Raw genomic sequence first — 19,570 nt, 5'->3', positions numbered from 1 at the left:
GCAAGGGCAAGTACTATTCACATGAGATATGAGAAGATGAATTTGAAAGAAGTTTTTTATGTGGGAAGTAAAGAATATGACTAGGTATTTATATATATAATTCTGGATTTTTTGGTTTTTTTTTTCAATCTTTTTTGGTTGATGACGTCATTATGACATCAGCATTGTATCATTTTGCCCAGGCAGCAGCTCAGGCTGAATTTGCCCATGGGCTTGCTGGGCTCGTGGGACCCAACCCTTGCCCTGGCTGGACTTGGCGTGATGGAGTTGGATTGTGGCCTTTGGGCCCCCTCAGGTTGGAGACGTGCGTTGGAAGTGCTCTAAAGATCAGCATATTTAAGACCTGGTTTGAATGTGGAAAAAAGGGGTGGGTTATATTCTTTTTCTGTTTTTTAAAAGCTGGCTCAAAACTACGTCGTTTTGAAGCCAGGTCATTAAAAAAAAATTTGAATACGCCTGGACCAAAACCAAGGTCTTAAATATCGGAGGTATCGGAAATATCGGAAGTCAAAAAACACGGAAATATCGCAGGAAGTATCGGGATATTATCGGTATCGGAAAAAATTGAATAAAAACCACGGAAAATGGTAAGAAAAACTTGGAAATTTTTATTGAAACTTTGCAGGATGTTTATTTAGTCAATTATCTATTAGTTTATCACAAAAAATTGGAAGGAAATGCATTGCATGATGGATTTAACTGATTTAAGTTGATTATATAGCGAGCTGGCAAACACCGTAAGTGTAGAAAATATGTAGTAATTAATGAAAGAAGATTAAACACACCATAATCATTTATATATAATGAATTACTACAATATTTTACACTTTATACATTGCATGGTAAGATACATGAGTGACTTAGTACCACATAGAGTTCCTATGAGGTTCAAAATTTTCACTATCTTCATCATCTCTATGTGTAGAGTAAGTATATTTTGAAGAGTAGTCATCAAATGATAAATCCCCAAAATAGTTTTGCATGTAATTGTTAACATGTCACCCATATGGATCCGAGATTGGTTGACGTTGTCCATAAGCAAAATCATTTGAAGATTGAGTCTCGGATTCTTTCCATGAGTCGCTTGATTCCATCCCAACATGAATGGGATATGAAGGGTAGGGAAATGGTTGGTTATGAGTATAACCATAGTTACTACTCATCTCATGTGAAAATTTGTTTCTTGCAAAAAGAATTCAAAACAAAACCATGTATATATATAAATATTTTAATATTTTCACAAAAACATAAGTGATATGGTGGTTAAGGTGTTGAAGGAGTAAAATGGTTTTCACAAATACCATGTATATAAATATTTTTGGGTTTCGTATCGGGATATTATCGATAATATCTCGATATATTGCCCAAAACATTCATAAAAATGTTGAAAATATCTTCCCGATATTATCGGGATAATATCGATATATTGACGATAACACTATGGTTAGTTGTTAAAATATCGGACCCCCAAAAATAAGATATTATCGGGATAATATCGGGGATATTATCGATATTTAATACCTTGACCAAAACAACGTCGTTTTGCCCAGGCAATTTAAAAAAAGAAGAAGAAGACCTCAAGTGTGCTGCGCGCAACAACATCACAAGGTCTTTCAAACCTTTCATCAAACAGTTGGTGTGCGACCTTCGGGGTCGCACACCAGCCAGCCATAGGGTCATCTGAGACCTTTACAGCTACCTTTCCAGTTGCCATAAGGTCACATGACCCCTCTTGTCCTTCTGTGCGTCCGCCCTTGATAGTGAGAGCAATTTGATTAGATGATATTTAATTGGTTAATTATCACAGGATAGGAGTTTCACTTTGGCTTATTATTTACTTAGTTATATTATGTTTCCTATGGTTATGGATCATGTTTCTAATGTCTAAATCATACATATTTTTTGCCAACTGGGTCTAGCATGGTGAAAAAGACCCTGACTTGTAAACATTTTATAAAAAAAATTCTTTCATACATTTCATCAACTCTCTTGTAGTTCAGAATATCACTTGTACTCTTAATGCTAAATGTATTGATATTGTGGTCAAATCATGATGCATTCCAGTTATTAAACACATGAAAAGGTTATCATAGAAAACAAGTCATTAATGGTTTTCTATTTTAATAGAATTTCTGTTTTTTTTAATTATTCTTATTATTTGGGAGAGCCATTTGAACTTGAGTCTCTTGCACCATTTGAAAGAGAAATAGTATTAGACCAAGATAACAGTTGTAATAAAATCTAAATGATCAAGACCCGTCATTATTATTCTTAGCATTTTCTTGATCATAAGACTACAAGGCCCTATTTGGTACACCTCCTTGGATTGGCTTGGATTGGACTAACTTAAATAACACCCCAAGCCCATGTTTGGTGCAGCCCATCTTTAAGTTAAATGAGACTATACAATCCTGGCCTACAAAAAACACTTCACTCGTTGGCACAAAATAGAGAACTCTGAACTCGTTGGCCCATCTTTAAGTCGCTATTGAGTCCGCCATTATCCAACGTTGCTCTGCTCTCCTCTTCTCTTCGACGTTGCTCTGGCTCTCCTCTTCCACGTTGCTTTGTTTTCATCTTCTATTGTGCTCTACTCTCACTCACTCAAGGTTAGTTGTTCAACTCTCTTCTTCTCTTTCCACTCTTCTTCTCTGTTTGTCTCTCTCCTTGGTGATATTTGATGGGTTCAATTTGCTATTTCTTAGTTTGATTTTTAAGTTTTGATTATGTGGTTGTTTGTAGTTAGTTTAATTTGATGAGAATTAACATTTGTATTGGTTAATTTTCATTGGATTATAATTGGGTATTTTTCTAGGGTTTTCAATTTTGAATTGTTTTGATTATGGGGTTTTTGTTTGGAATGAGAAGAATAAAAGGGTAGATGTCATGTGGCTAATTGCATGTTGTGTTTGAAAACAGACATTTGGTTTTTGCAAACTGTGATTGCAATTGCATGTTGTGTTTGCAATTACTTAGTGACGGTTTGACAATTTGCATTAGGGAAGTTGAGCTTTCACATTTTGGAAATGTTCTAGACAATTTGTCGTTTCTGTTTCATGGATTATAATTGGGTATTTTTGAATTGTTTTGATTATGAGGTTTTTGTTTGGAATAAGAAGATATGAATAAATTGATGGGTGGAATTGGAGCTTTGAACAAATTTAATGAAAGTCATTGCCGTTTGCAACAGAATGACTAGATATTAGCAAGTGAGAAGAAGAAAAAAAGGGAATCAAATTTCTTCCATCCACCATCAATTTGCTCAAAGTTAAGCAATTCACAAAAGTTGAATATCTTTAGAAGGGCCTACTTTGTCTTATTTATTGGCCTAAAGCCACATGGGTTAGAAATTGGTTGTTGCGGAGTCAAATTCTGGCAGAGTCTTGTGAAATCAAATAACTAATTCTGACATCGGCCTTTTGCAGAAAAGTCTTGGATCAGATGAAAGAAACACAGCTGATATATTGGAAACACCAGAAGTGCATCTCCAACCTTAGAAACACCACAAGTAGCTGCTATAGCGTTTGTTTTTGCTGCTTTATTAGTCTCAGTTTGGAATTGTGGATATTTATTTATATATGTTATTTAGTGGGTTTTTGGTTGATTATTATTATTGTTAGTCTGTGCGCTTGTGGAAAGTAATATGTGAACGTGAATTTGTAATTTCAAACCATGTGGATGATATATATAAAATATCTAACTTTTGCATCTATAAATATTGTATGACTTTTGCTTTATATGATGTTGGGATGGTTTGGTGCTTGTCTCACCACCATGTTTGAACAAAGAAAAGAAGAATAAAAGGGTAGAGGTCATGTGGCTAACCGCATGTTGTGTTTGCAAACAGACATTTGGTTTTTGCAAATTGTGATTGCAATTGCATGTTTTGTTTGCAATTACTTAGTGACTGTTTGGCAATTTGCATTAGGGAAGTTGAGCTTTCACATTTTGGAAATTTTAAAATATATAGGCAAGTTTTGGAAAATTTAATACCAATTTTTGGTCTTGGAATTATAGTAAAAAGTCATATATAGTGAAGTTGAGCATGATGCATTCCAGCTATTAAACACATGAAAAGGTTATCATAGAAAACAAGTAATTAATAGTTTTCAATTTTAATAGAATTTCTGTTTTTTTTTATTATTATTTGGGAGAGCCATTTGAACTTGAATCTCTTGCACCATTTGAAAGAGAAATAGTATCAATTGTAATAAAATCTAGGGTTATTCGCAGCAATGGTCCCTCAACTATACCCATAGTTACACTTTGGTCCATCAATTCAATTATTAGTTGCGGGGGTCACTCAACTCTGTGTTCCGTTGCACCAGTAGTCCTTCCGTCAAGTCTGTGACTTTTTCTGTCAAAAGTGAGGGTAAATTCGGAAATTCATGATGCTTTCCTAAAAACATTTTAAAACCTAAAAAAGACACGGGCCTAGAACTCCTCGACGTCGTCGTTTCGGGGAATGGGTTTGTGGCGTCTTCGTCTTCGTCTTCATCGTCGGCTTCTGGTATAGGGATGATCCGAGATGTGGGAGAGAAAAGAGACTCGTAGTCGTACAATGGCTTCAATGAGGCTCTGGGTGAGAAGGCCTCCACTATTATCTTCTTCTCCACTTCCCTGGGCTCTGGGTGAGCAAGAATCATGAGGTATCGTCCTAGCAGCCTCTGGCTCTGGTCTGGTACCATAATAACAAGGGAAACTAAAGAAAACAATTTGAGTGGGTTTGGCAGAGATATGGTTTGGGTAGTGTGAATGAATTTTGTTATCAATTTGATGGGTTTGGGTTCATGGTTTCGAGCGGATGAGTGGGGGCAACTAAAGAAAACAATTTGAGTGGGTTTGGCAGAGATATGGTTTGGGGAGTGTGAATGAATTTTGTTATCAATTTGATGGGTTTGGGTTCATGGTTTCAAGCGGATGAATGGGGGCATCTGCACCCAGTGAGCCTTAGCTGGCTCCGTCCCTGTGGCTGCGCACATGAGCAGCTATGCAAGGGAAATGGAAGGCGTGTTGCTCTGCAAAAGTCCCCATAGAAAACGGCCCGATGTGGAATATTGGTGGGGTTTGATGATTTGGAACGCAAGAACCATCGCTTATGGCTTTGATTGCAGATGGCTCGAGTGCTTGGAAGGTATTTGTTATAATTCCCTGTGATTTTGGAAGACGAACAGCTTCTGTTACCGAAAATTCTGAATTTTAGCTTCGCTGCAGTGCATACTCGTCTTTGCTCAACAGCTCGTTAAACCCTCAAATGGGTTTTCTTAGAAGTGCTTCGAAGACCCTGAAGTTATCCAAGTACTTGCCTTTGTTGCAAACCAACTCTAAATTCAGCCCAATATCTAGTCTTTCCAGACGGAACCCACTTTACAGTGAATTCAGTTATGGCCATTTTGGATTGAGAGATTGAAGAAGGAGATTGGGAGATTGGGGTTGGTTTGGTTTGGATCAGATGAGATGAGGTTGATGTAAGAGGAGGATGTGGCGGAGGTTTCAGAAGGTGTGGAAGTTGTGAGTAGAATTGTTATGGGCAAGTTGGGTTGGTGTTGGGAGATTAGCTTTGCTAATTCTACCATGGAGATGATTTGGTGAGAACTAGGTGTGGAAGAGGTGATAAAGGCTAACTGAAAAGTCAGATTTGCCCCTCAAGAATCTATGAGATTCTCATAGATGCTTGCCACATCATCATTTTAAACGGAAAAAACTAACAGACTTGACGGAAGGACTACTGGTGCAACGGAACACAGAGTTGAGTGACCCCCGCAACTAATAATTGAATTGATGGACCAAAGTGTAACTATGGGTATAGTTGAGGGACCATTGCTGCGAATAACCCTAAAATCTAAATGATCAAGACCTGTCATTATTATTCTTAGCATTTTGTTGCACATAGACTAGTACACCATTATCTTCAATACCAATAAAATGGGACTCTAAATCTTGAAGTTTTTAAGTGAAGGAGGCTTCCTAATCTTAGTGGCTTGCTCAAAGCCGTATGCTATCTCAATTAGCTTTGGCTCCGAACCCCTCAGCCCGCCAAAGGAGATGCCAAATGGTACCCCACCTTTATAATATCCTGCTGGGACAACCACACCTGGGGAGCCTGCTATGGCCAGCAACGTCGACACGGCTGAAGATGGAGCCACCACAGCATCTAGCCTCTTCTTCGTCACGAGCTTTTCGAAACCATTTTTCGATAGCTTTGCCAAGTTTACCAGCGCTGCCTTCTCTGCATTGCCAATCCCATTTGTTGCTTCAGATTTCAAGAGTCGGCCTTGGCCATACTCCTTCACTTTCTCCTGCATTGCCGGTAGCTCAACCAATTACTTAGGACAAATTCTGAGCATATAATTTGACAGTAACATAAACCCTTGCTCCTATTTACTCACCAGTTTTGAGTTTTTATTGTTGAAGGCTATCACGTCTGCCAAGGATCGAACCGGCGAAGCCACCAAGTTCTTGAGGTATGTGTTCAAGTAAATTTTGAACTCAGCAGACAATGCAATGAATTCACTACTTGCATTGTTGATTTCATCAAAATGTGCTATTTCCAAATTGTCTACCAAAACAGCACCTCTTTTCCTACATTAAATTTCCAAATTCCAACAACTTATTATGTCATCAAAACAGAACGTATGTCTCGAATTGGAGAGACTAATACATGGTTTTGTTACCTCAGAGTGTTGAAATGCTGTTCAAAAGTTTGAGTCAATGAAGCATCACCGCCGAAGTTGAACAATGCTCTCACTATCCCTATTCTCTTACCTCTAAGTCCATCAGGTCTGAGAAATTGTGCATAGCCGCCCTTGGGAATGTACCTCGATGCCTCACTTGTTGCAAGGTCATTGCTGTCAATGCCTGCAATGACATCAAGAACATATGCGGCATCTGATACTGTCCTAGCAATTGGCCTGTTCAATCCAACACCCCCCAACAAACAATGAGACAGAAAAAGCTAGCCATCTAAATTAATGTGAAAATAATTTACATTGATTGATCACCACTTACCCGACTGTGTCCTGTCTTGGAGAGATTGGAACAACCCCTGCTCGACTTGTAAGGCCAATTGTTGGTTTGATGCCCACCACTGAGTTGCGACTGGATGGACTTAAAATTGACCCGTCTGTTTCAGTCCCCAGTGTCACTGCTGCCAGATTTGCTGCCGCTGATATTGCCGACCCGCTACTTGAGCCGCTTGGCGTCGCTTTGAAATTGTAAGGGTTCTGCACTCAACCGAACTATATCTCAGAATGTCTGTTATGTTATATTATCAGACTGTCAGTCAATCTCGAACATTAGTTATGTGAATTTTTTGTTGAAGGTATGTTTTAAATTAACAGTTTCACAACATAACATACCACCCCTTGGCCACCTCTGGCACTCCAACCAGAAGGTGCATCATCGGACCTCCAATAGGACCACTCACTCAAGCTGGCCTTTCCCAGTATGATAGCCCCAGCCCTCCTCAACTTGGTCACCACACCGGCGTCCCGGGGCACAACAGAGCCAAGCAGAGCATAAGAGCCAGCTGTGGTGTTCAACTTGTCCTTGGTTGCAATGTTGTCCTTGACCAGAATGGGAATGCCATGTAACTTAGAGAGTGACACAGATGGTGCTTTAGTCTTGCGCTCGTAGTCAGCCTTGTCCGCAAGATAAAGCGCATCCGGGTTCACTTCTATGATCCCTTTGAGGAAAGGGTTGAGCCTGCTGATTTCCCCAAGGTAAAACTGGACTAGTTGCCTTGAGGTGAGCTTGTTGTGCTTGAAAGCTAGTTGGAGATCGTCTATGGTGGCTTCCTTGATTGAGAGTCCATGTCCTGCAGTTGTTTGTTGCCCAAGTGACAATGCAAAGAGAAGAAGAATCAGAAGGAAGGATGAGAAGTGAGAGAGGCTTGCTTTTGCCATTGGAGCAGTGAAAACTTGAACTTAATTTACAACTTCAAACTTAGAAATTGTGCCGTGGATATAGGATCCCAAAAGTGAAAAGTACCCCACAATTCACTTCTTAATAATTTGCAATTTGACTGACTTCATGATCATTTTATGTGTTTTTGGTTGTTTGGAATGAGAAATTCTCTTGTCCCATTGGCCACTACCGTGAACCACTCACTCAAGATAGAAAATTAGTGTTGCATGGTGAGTTTGGGACCACAAGAAGAACCAGCTAGTTTGACCACAAAAAAAAAAAGAACCAGCTAGCACCAATTGCAATCTGCCAGCTGACACACTTGGAAAGTTGATTTTATCATTCTTTTTTGCTTACTTCAGAAATAGAGAGAATATAGATATATATTGTCTTTTTCCGTACTTGCATGCGGCGCACATTTTCCTTCAAAGTTGATAATAGCTGGTCTGGTCCCAAATCAAGGGTACATATGTCTGTTCAGATTATCAGAAACGAATTACCAACGTGTGTCACATGGTGGATCGAGCAATGCAATTCACACTCAAAGCTCTTTTTTTATGTTGAGCCCTACTATCTATTCTTTTAATATGACCCCCATTTTTCTAAAAAGATGTAATAAAATAATATGTTACATGATATTTTGGGTGAAAATTGAAAATTTATAAAGTCTCAAATTGTCATATAGGTCATCAAATCCGAATTTAACATTTTGCGTTTGACCTCACTCTTGGAGATGATATTGTGATGAACTATTACTTTTGGCTTTCTATCTATGCAACCAAAAAATTATCCAATTTGTGGACGGTTATCTATGATTTAAAGCTTTATAATCTCTTTTTTAGTTCCCAACAACATCATGGATGGTATGAAATCTCGAGCATTATTATCACATACCCAGCATGGTAATGATTCTAATATTATGTACACTATTCTAGGTTAATACTCTTTATGATGATATACTCTCTCTTTGTTAGGAGATTGCAATTTTTCCTTGTTCTGAGTATTTGATTATTGATTGGAGCAACTTTCTCCTACGATTCTTGTCATTTCATGTCCACATGGAAGTTTTAAGCAATTCTAGCAATACAAAATGATCGCATGCTACATAATTAGGCATGTACAGTTTATTTCACTACTACAAAACTACTCTAAAGACACATTTTATAGAGCACAAAAGAAGGATCGTGTCTTTTTCAACTTCATTTAGCACAAAAATGTCTTAAACACGTCTTTTACACATAAAACACTGTAGGTTTGTGTCTAAGATGAGGACAAAAAGAATCTATTTGTGCCCATTGAAATTTGGACAAGAGATTTGTGCCTAATATCCATGTCAATATCACTTGAAATTTGGACACGAGATTTGTGCCTAATATCCATGTCAATATCACCTTTTACTATGTCACTTCACCGTGAGTAATAATAAGTGAGGCTATGAAATTATTATTATAATTTGAAAGCACGATTAATTGTGCTTTTCATAGGGCACGAAGAATATTTTTGTGCCTAAGGTTTAATGGTTTATATGCTATTAAAAATCCTTCTCCACCCTTCGTTTTCTCCATAACCATATTTTTAGAAACTGAAAACCAGCCTCCTTTATTCTCATTCTACTTTGATTTTCATTTGTCTCTCTGCTTTCCCATCTTCCTTACACTCCCCACCGTCCTCCCCAACCCCAGCAGCCCACTACCCACCAATTTTCCCCAACCCCAGCCATCTGTAGCCGCACCTAACCCAGCCATCTCCACCTTTATGCACCTGTAGTCGGACCCCACCCATCCAACCCACGTTTCAGATTCACAACTGTGAGATCGTGAGTGGCAGGCCTCGAATTTGGGGTGTTAGAGGTTGCAGTTTGAACATTGATGATGGGTGTCTAGAGAAGATTTGGAGGGAGATAGAGGGAGAGAAGGAACTAAGTGGAGCCGGTGGTGGTAGGGCCAGTTTGGGTTTTAAGGCTGGGAAAAATTGGGCCTGGGCTGAGGTTGGGTGAGAGAGCAGATTTTGGAGGAGAGAGAGAGATGAGGTGGAGATGGTAGAGGGAGGTGAGGTGGAGATGGTGGAGAGAGAGGAAGTGACGGTGGTTTAGATGGTCGACAAATACAAGGTGGTGGTGGTGGTTTTTGAGAAAGAGAGAGTGAGACAATAGGTGGCGGTGGAGAGAGAGAATAGGTGATTTAAATTTTTTTTATTTTTAACAATCAATTTTTTTTTTCATAAACAAATATTTTGGACACAAATTAATAATTGATGTGCGTTTACAAAAGTCAAATCAGAAGCAACAACCAATGTAGTCAGATCAATGTCACATTTGTGCTCAAAAGTAATGAGTTTAGAACACGAAAAAGAAAAATCGTGCCTTATGAGCAATGAAAGCTCCTACAGTGCAAACCGACCAATTTATTGTGATTACACTGTGACTATTAACATAGGATATGAAAAACATCATGGACAATTGGTCTAAATATGAGTTGATATTATGTAACGAGTCATGACTAAAAGCCAAGTACCTTGTCGCGCAAGTCTTGTTTTAAAGAATAGAAGTTTGTAAGACAATTTACTACATATATTGATAGTAAGCACTAATATTATGATCACAAAGATTGGACCACTATTTCTGGAACAAGTCAATGTTTATGACAACTTAAGATTGGACCACCTTATTTTAAAACAAGAATCTCGTGATTGTTTCTAGTAGTCATACGAATACACCTAGGATGTAACCTAACCCTAAGGTCCAAAAGTGAAGTCCCATTCAATGAAATTTTTGTTCTTCTATATGATCTAACCTCACTCAAAGGCCACCTTGTTAAACCAAGTTCTACTATCGCAACTTTCTAATATCAATTAATATGGTGCAAGTTTTTACTTTCACTTTACTTTCATTTACTTTCATTTATTTTTATATTACTCCATTTACTTAAGTTTACAATGTAAATAAGGAAGTACCCCCCATTTGGATTCAAATAAAAATACTAGAAAATCAAATTCCCACGAAATAAATGTGCTCTTGTATATTCTTGATGTGTGTTCTATCATGTGTAGTCATTATAGTTTACATGTGGTATCAGAGCCTAGGCTGCATATCTTAGAACCAAAAGTTTTCTCCAATCTTTTTCTGCCAAAGGCGTTGGATATTTTGATTAATTCATGAAAGTAACCGATAGTGAATGGTGTACACCCTTCCCCTCCAGAAAATCTAGTCTTAGATTACAAGGACCCGTCTGCACCACCTCCCTCTGAAACCCTAGCTTCTGATTCTCAAAACTCTCCCAAAATCACTAGACTGCTATCGATAATGGTAATTCAAATGACAACAGCAAGAAGCTTGCTCTCAGACCCGATATCCAAAAGCCGTGGCTGTCGGAGAATGGATTGACAACACCCATAAAGGCACCGACAGAGATGGCTCCGTTGGGGAGGAGAAGACAACAAGCAGGCATGTTGAGCTGAAACCAGTGATTTAGTTATCAGATTTCATGGGAGGTATTGAGTTTGATCCAGAAATTCAAGTTCTGAATAATAGGCAACACTAGCATGAAGCTTAACACCGCATTCAGACCCGTTAAAAGGTAAAGTCGCCTATTTATTTTGGTTCAGCTCTAAAGATTATTAGATCCTAAACTTTTGGCCAAATATCCCTAGAAATTAGAAAACGAAACATAAGGGGACAAATTAGCATAAAGGCTGCTTGCATCTTGCTTTGGGAGAGTCAATCAATCATGGATATAGTTGGCATGCATAATTTCATATATGGCATATCAGATCTTATTAAAAGAATTGACACATTGGATGCATGCTCACTTTCTTATGAATTAATATAAGTAATTTTATTCCAGCACTAAGCTAAATGCATTAGATCTCATTCAAGTTTGACATGTTTTCACTAAGGCTAATGTCGAAAAACATGGAATCATAATCAAGAGTACTTGTGCTTGGCTTGCAATCTGGCTAGAGAGAGATAGAACAATTGCATATTTTACAAAGGCCTTTTAGTCTAATAAACGCTGCTTATGTTGGGTAGTTTTAATCAAGCTGATTTCTAGGTTTTCAAGTAAGCATAGCAAGTGTACATATATGCATAAAGGTTTAAAGCACTAAACCAGAAAGATAAAAATCTAAAAAGTAAAACCTTTAAAGTACATGTTATTTCTTATATTTTATGTGGCATTAACATATTCTATTAAGCATGTCATGATATAAAGTTCTTTATCATTATTCATGCTTGAAAGTCTATTGATCAAGGACTGAAGATCTCAAATATTGCATTAGTTAAGCGAGCCACAACAGCTTAACTATTGCAGATTCAGTTTCCAATCTAAAGATTGATCAATAATTGCATCACAGCTAGCCTTTTGTGCTATTTTCATCCATAGATGAAAGGAATACAAATTGATGACAGATGTGATGGAACAACATAGAGAAAGGGTTTGTGTAAACTAACAGGAAATTTCTTGATCCACAGATGAGAAATTTTCCTGTACAAGAAGTTTACTCATACCTAATTCGTCTAGTGTTTTGGAACATGTTTAACTTATGACCCACAGGTGTGAGTTAATAATGTTTAAGTAAAGCTTCCTGGGGAAAGTTTATCCACGTACATTAATGGTGGAGAGTGACCCAGAAGATAACATATGTGAATTAATATAGGAATTTCTCTCTATCCACATATGTAGGGATTTAACATACGAAAGAAATTCATATATCAACTCTTTTGGTGATCACTAAAAACATGTTTGATTCTCAACCCACGGGTGTGAATCAATAATGTACAGATATTTAAGCACTATGAGACAGCTTATTCAGATATGTTTGTGTTTTAAAAACTTTTCGGAATGTCACAATGAACCTTAACTCCATTAGGTGCATATACGGTTTTGTTTTGTTATATGGATTGTAACATGATACGTGTCCTATTTATTGGTTTTGATAAATCTCACGTGCTTAAGTTGCTAATGATAATTTGTTAATAGTGATCTTAAATAGTCATAAAAGTTGTTTTCATGACTCAAGGAAAGATAATTTTGGTTGATCACATAAAGGGAAACATGAGCTATTTTGGAACTTTCTTGCTTGGCTAAATTGTTTGTTTATGTATGGACATGTTTGAGACTTGGTTGCCTTTTGTATGCATTTAAGTGAATGTTTTGTAGCATCAATGCAACTTCACATGTAAAAGGATTGACATGTAGGTGATTTGGATTAAACCATGTATAGTTGAACTGATCCACATGTCTAAAAGTATTAATTTGTATTTGATGGATTGAATCATGTAAAGTTGGATTAATCCATAAGGTTGTGTTCATCATAAAATAAATTGGCTGTTCTGTAAGGTCATGCAATATGAAGCTTAGATCATGTTTAAGGATATTGTATTACTGATATTTCTTGATTGATTGAGTTGCATGGATCAAACTGCACTTTTGATTAAGGCTCACTGATTTTGTTTTGAATAAAAAGTGGCACATTGCAATATATAAGATACTCAAGGTACGTACGAACGATCTTTTGATTGCTCAAAGTGTTTAAACTTGATAAAGTGATATTTTATATTTTACCTTTGTGATATGTATTAATTGTTTTGCACCTACATGGAACTCAATGTTGAATGTTTTAGAATGCATAAGGATAACTAAATTTTGAGGTGTATATTGTTAGCATTCATAAATTTATAGTTGACAATTTTTCAGTTTTGAACTACGCTAACATGTCGTCTGTTAAAGTGAAGTTATAATTCGAATTAACTAATGAAAAAATTAGGCGAGAAGGATGATTTTCTAAGGTTTCTGTAGACGCTGAGTTCGTGAAAATATGTTGAGAATTGAATTTTTTGTGAATTTATAAAGTTGAAACAGATCCACAGGAATTTTCCTGACAGTTTCTGCATTATGTATAAAGATTGTTGAATATGACTCACCTAAAGATCTTGAAATAACCTGAATTTTTGATATGTTAAGCATATACGTGTCCTCATGAATTCTGCAAAGTTTCGTGATTATTGGATGTATATTTTATTTGTGATAATTTTATTAGTGATCTGTGTTCAGGAAAAGTATGTGCTGACAGATTTTCTGAGTAACTTTGTAGATCAATTCTAGTCCTTCTAATTAGCTATAAATGACTCTATATTTTTTAAGTATGAAGATTAATGTCGCTAGTTTGTTTCCATGAAATTTGATGCTAATCCGACTTATAAATTAATTGTGGTAAATTCTCAAGTAATCACATGTCATTGCTGGAAATTTCTTGACAGTTTGTGCATTTATGCTTATACTGTGAAGTACATTAGGAGCACGCCTTGAAAGTTCTTTTACACCATTTTGTCACAGTTTTTCTAATCATAAGGTTATTGTTGCACTATATATTGAAGTAGCAAAGTAGTGAGTGTTTGCCCAAGTGGGAGAAGTGATGTAAAGTTTTGGGCTTCACACTCAAGACCTTATATCTTGTATTTTGATAAAGCTCATAAAGTTTTTGGAACATACTTGGAACTGTTTTCTGGTTGTTACACATTGAAGTTTTACATCTTAAGTGTTGGTTTTATGCATCAAAATATTTTCATTACCAATTTTTTGGATACCTGGCTGTTTCGTTTTTGGCTACTAAAGTTCTTACCTTGCTTACACTTTTTATTATGCTTTGGTTAAAGAAAATTTAATTGATATTTAAAGTACAAAGTGAATAAAGTTTAATGCATTCATTATAGTTTGGTTATTTCTCAAACTAAGTCCAATATGCATGACATGTTATATGTTTTTCAAGAAATGTGTTAGTAAAGTGCTATTTTGAGAAATAAATTGAAGGAATTAAAGTTGAGGCCTAATCCTGAGGAAACAATTTCAGTGAAAATAATATGATTTGTTCTATGCTCATTTCTTGATACATTTTTGGTGCAAAATGTTTGATGAGTGGGAGCATTCAATGATCCTCTTTGTTGCATACATTTAGTTTTGACTGTTTATGATTAATCACTTAATGTTCCAGTTCTTCATTAAGGGTTTTAAGGCTAATACGAACAAAGATTGTTTGGATGTGTTAATTGTTATTGTTAATTCATATTTTCAGTTAACAGTGGTTAATCAATGACTTTTACCTTTCATTGAATTTATGATTACTAATAAGCATTAAGGTTTTTGTTTCAAGCTTGTAAGGTGGAAGGTAAATGAAAGGAAATTTCATTGGTTGTTTGATTTTCTGTATGAGGTTATTCCCAAAAGTATTAATGGGAAATTTGATTCGATTTTGGTTATGCCATTCATTTTCTATATGCAAAATCAGTGGGAGCCGAGTTTTATTCCACTTAATTTCATTATTTTCTTGGAGACAGTTCAGTTATTTTGTTTACTACTGTTTGGTTCAATTCTTTTAATAAATTATGTGACTTCAGTTTTATGTTTATTATTCTTGATAAATGAATCCAGTTACATGTCATAATGCAGTATAGCTAGCTACAGTCACTGCATAAGACATGAATTCATACCAGAGTCATTAAGGAGAGATCTTGGTAATCTCTTAAGGGAGGGCGTATGAATGAAAGTGACCTTTGTAAACACAAATTAAGTTTGGTCATAATCATTCAGCATTCTAATCTTGACGGAAGTCTCATGTGATCTTGAGAGCTCGTATGTGTAATTATAAAGACTTTGAAATACTGAAATGTTCAATAAGTCTTGATAGTTCCATGCTTGTTCTTTTGATTGACAGCGACTTGATTAGGAATTATAGTTTACATGAATTCCATAGGCCTTACAGTAATTGATATTGAGTTCTTGATGATCATTAGACCAAGTGGGAGAATGTTAGACGTTTAGATGTCTAACCCATTAAAGTGTGGTCTTATAATCATCAAAGGATTCTAAAGACTTGATATCAATTAGGAGTTCAAGTGCAACTAAACCGGCAGCTCTATTTAAGTTAGTGTTTTAAGGCTAATATAAGAGCTAAAAGGATTCCTATTTAATTGTGGATTAGAAGTTATAAACCTAATGCAATAAGGACTTCTTAAGAGTTTCTTGATGGGCAAGACTCTTAGGTAGATGCATATAAATACATGTGCCCCTGCTCAACCGATCATGCCAACCCACACAAAAGAATTCATCCCATCTAGAATGAGTGTATGAAGGGATCGGATTGAGGAGATGTGCTCTTGTATATTCTTGATGTGTGTTCTATCATGTGTAGTCATTATAGTTTACAATAAAAATATGAAAAATCGGTTTTAGTGCAAAATACGATTTATGCTAAAAATGATGGCTCATTAAGTCAATATATACTTCATACTAAAATTCCATAAAATCAAGTTTTCTTATTTGATGTGTAAGGAATAAAAGCCGCCAAAAATTATCTTGAGAAAATGATTATTCCGAAAAACCATTTTTCATACTTAGTCAATATTGCACCTCCGCTAAAAAAATTATGGTTCCGCCAATGGTGGCAGGCATAAGAATTCTCTCTCTCTCTCTCTCACCCAAAGCACGCATCTCCTCCCTAGGTTTCTCTAAACAAGGATTTTCTTATCAGGCTTTTGGTTTTTGTCTCAAATGGTGAGGAAGGCTATTTCAATCGATTCTCATACTTGCAAATTGCAATACACTAGTTAATGAGTTTTGTCAAATTGGGTCGGTAAATATTTAGAATGGGTTATGGATAATTTGGTTTGATGGGGATTAGGTGTCTTAAGAGCTAGCTGGGTGGGTGGGTGCTATTCGGCTTGTGGTAGATGGTGGTTGCTAGGTGGCTGGTGGTGTTTGGGTGGTGGCTTGTTTGGTGCAGCCTGGGAAGGAAGTGATTAAGTTTTTCAAGTTTGTTTAATATTCTAAAATAATTTTTTAAAATTGTTAACATCCATGCTGGATTTACACTTAAGATGAGTTACATAAGTCCTTATAAGTTATTTTACAAAAAGATAAACTTGTCTTTAAAATTTTAAAGATATGGTGGGTGAAAAAATAGGACAAGATGATGAAAATAGCAGCAGTCAATTAATTATTTGATTAAAAAATAATAATTTATGAATAAAGGGCACAATTCAAGGCTAGCTAATGTTTCCCACCATAAGAGAAGATAAAATTAGTGTTGTATGGTGAGTCTGTGACCACAAGAAGAACCAGCTAGCACCAATTGCAATCTGCCAGCTGACACTTGGAAAGTTGATTTTATCATTCTTTTATGCTTGCTTTAGAAATAGAGAGAATATATATATGCATACAGAACCTTCCCATATTTCAGGTTGTGTGAATGAAAACCTTTGCAGCCTGAAGTGGGATTGAAATTATTGTTTCTTTCTTTTTTATCTTTTTTCATACTTGCATGAGGCGCACATTTTCCTTCAAAGTTGATGATAGCTGGTCTGGTCCCAAATCAAGGGTACATTTTCCTTCAACAACCTACCAACGTGTGTCACATGGTGGATCGAGCAATGCAATTCACACTCGAAGCTCTTTTGATAAGTTATTTTAAAGTCTTTTTATATGTTGAGCCCTACTATCGTTTATTCTTTTAATATGACCCCCATTTTTTTTTTAAATGTAATAAAATAATACGTTATATGACATTCTGGGTGAAAATTAAAAATTTATAAGGTGTCAAATTGCTATATAGGTCATCAAATCTAAATTTAACACTCTTGGAGATGATATTGTGATGAACTCTTACTTTTGGCCTTCTATCTTTGCAACCAAAAATTATCCAATTTGTGGACGGTTATCTATGATTTAAAGCTTTATAATCTCTTTTTTAGTTCCCAACAAAACCATGGACTGTATGAAGTTTCAAGTATTATTGTCACATACCCAACATGGTAATGATTCTAATATTATGTACACTATTTTAGGTTAATACTCTTTATAGAGGATTGAAATACAAAGAACCAGATTCAAGGATAATAGATGGATGATATACTCTTTCTCTTTGTTAGGAGGCTGCGATTTTTCCTTGTTATGAGTAATTGATTATTGGTTGGAGCAACTTTCTCCTACGATTCTTGTCATTTCATGTCCACATAGAAGTTTTAAGCAATTCTAGTATAACAACATTATTGCATGCTACATAATTAGGCATGTACAGTTTATTTCACTACTACAAAACTGCTCTAAAGACACATTTTACAGAGCATAAAAGAAGGATCATGTCTTTTTCAACTTCATGTAGCACAAAAATGTCTTAAACATGTCTTTTACACAAAAAACACTCTACGTTTGTGTCTAAGACGAGTACAAAAAGAATCTATTTGTGCCCATTGAAATTTGGACACTAGTAGATTTGTGCCTAATGTCCATGTCAAGATCACCTTTAATTATGTCACTTCACTGTGAGTAATAAGTGAGGCTATGAAATTATTATTATAATTTGAAAGCACGATTAATTGTGCTTTTCATAGGGCACGAAGAGTATTTTTGTGCCTTTAAGGTTTATATGCTATTAAAAATCCTTCTCCACCCTTTGTTTTCTCCATAACCATATTTTTAGAAACTGAAAACCAGCCTCCTTTATTCTCATTCTACTTTGATTTTCATTTGTCTCTCTGCTCCCCCATCTTCCTTAGACTCCCCACCGTCCTCCCCAACCCCAGCAGCCCACAACCCACCAATTTTCCCCACCCCCACCCAACCCCAGCCATCTGTATCCGCACCTAACCCAGCCATCTCCACCTTTATGCACCTGTAGTCGGACCCCACCCACCCAACCCACGTTTCAGATTCACAACTGTGAGATCATGAGTGGCAGGCCTTGAATTTGGGGTGTTAGAGGTTGCAATTTGAACATTGATGATGGGTGTCTAGAGAAGATTTGGAGGGAGATAGAGGGAGAGAAGGAACTAAGCGGAGCCGGTGGTGGTAGCGCCAGGGTGGGTTTTAAGGCTGGGATCTTAAAATTGGGCCTGGGCTGAGGTTGGGTGAGAGAGCAGATTTTGGAGGAGAGAGAGAGAGAGAGAGAGAGAGAGAGAGAGAGAGAGAGAGAGATGAGGTGGAGATGGTGGAGAGAGAGGAAGTGACGGTGGTTTAGATGGTGGACAGATACAAGGTGGTGGTGGTGGTTTTTGAGAAAGAGAGTGAGACAATAGGTGGCGGTGGAGGGAGAGAATAGGTGATTTAGATTTTTTTTTATTTTTAACAATCATTTTTTTTTTCATAAATAAACATTTTGGACACAAATTAATAATTGATGTGCATTTACAGAAGTCAAATCAGAAGCAACTAACAACCGATGTAGTCAGATCAATGTCACATTTGTGCCCAAAAGTTATGAGTTTAGAGCACGAAAAAAAATAATCGCGCCTTACGATCAATGGAAGCTCCTACAGAGCAAACCGACCAATTTATTGTGATTGCACTGCGACTATTAACATAGAATACGAGTAACTGTGCAAAGAGCACAAAAGGTATTGGTGCCCAAAGCCTGATTTAGCAGTGGTTCCTTCCTATAAAAGGAACAACAATAGAAAACAAAACCCACGTCTACTTGCCTCAACATTATCATGGACAGTTTTTCATCAAAAAAACATCATGGACAATTGGTCTAAATATGAGTTGATATTATGCAACGAGTCATGACTAAAAGCCAAGTATCTTGTCACGCAAGTCTTGTTTTAAAGAATAGAAGTTTGTACGACAATTTACTACATATATTGATATTAAGTATTAATACTATGATCACAAAGGTT

The 19,570-nt window shown here is 36.5% G+C and overlaps 1 protein-coding gene and 1 long non-coding RNA gene across 2 annotated transcripts; one reads left to right on the top strand and one right to left on the bottom strand.

The window, feature by feature from the left end:
* Positions 1 to 2,296: 2,296 nt before the first annotated feature.
* Positions 2,297 to 3,716, top strand: LOC110753723 (uncharacterized). The gene is made up of 2 exons (XR_002526199.2): positions 2,297 to 2,609; positions 3,426 to 3,716. It is a non-coding gene; the product is annotated as an uncharacterized LOC110753723 (long non-coding RNA).
* Positions 3,717 to 5,836: 2,120 nt separating this feature from the next.
* Positions 5,837 to 8,016, bottom strand: LOC110746278 (putative amidase At4g34880). The gene is made up of 5 exons (XM_088246388.1): positions 7,359 to 8,016; positions 7,009 to 7,223; positions 6,675 to 6,911; positions 6,390 to 6,582; positions 5,837 to 6,299 (listed from the first exon to the last, which is right to left on the bottom strand). The coding sequence occupies exons 1-5, from the start codon at positions 7,902 to 7,904 to the stop codon at positions 5,934 to 5,936; spliced, it is 1,557 nt and encodes a 518-aa protein (XP_088102514.1). The 5' UTR covers positions 7,905 to 8,016; the 3' UTR covers positions 5,837 to 5,933.
* Between the last annotated feature and the right edge of the window lie 11,554 nt (positions 8,017 to 19,570).

This window comes from Prunus avium, chromosome 8 (assembly GCF_965620075.1).
Source record: "Prunus avium chromosome 8, drPruAviu1.hap1.1, whole genome shotgun sequence".
NCBI lineage: Eukaryota > Viridiplantae > Streptophyta > Magnoliopsida > Rosales > Rosaceae > Prunus > Prunus avium.
Note: the sequence above shows the minus strand (reverse complement) of the source record. Positions and strands in the feature narration are given on the sequence as shown.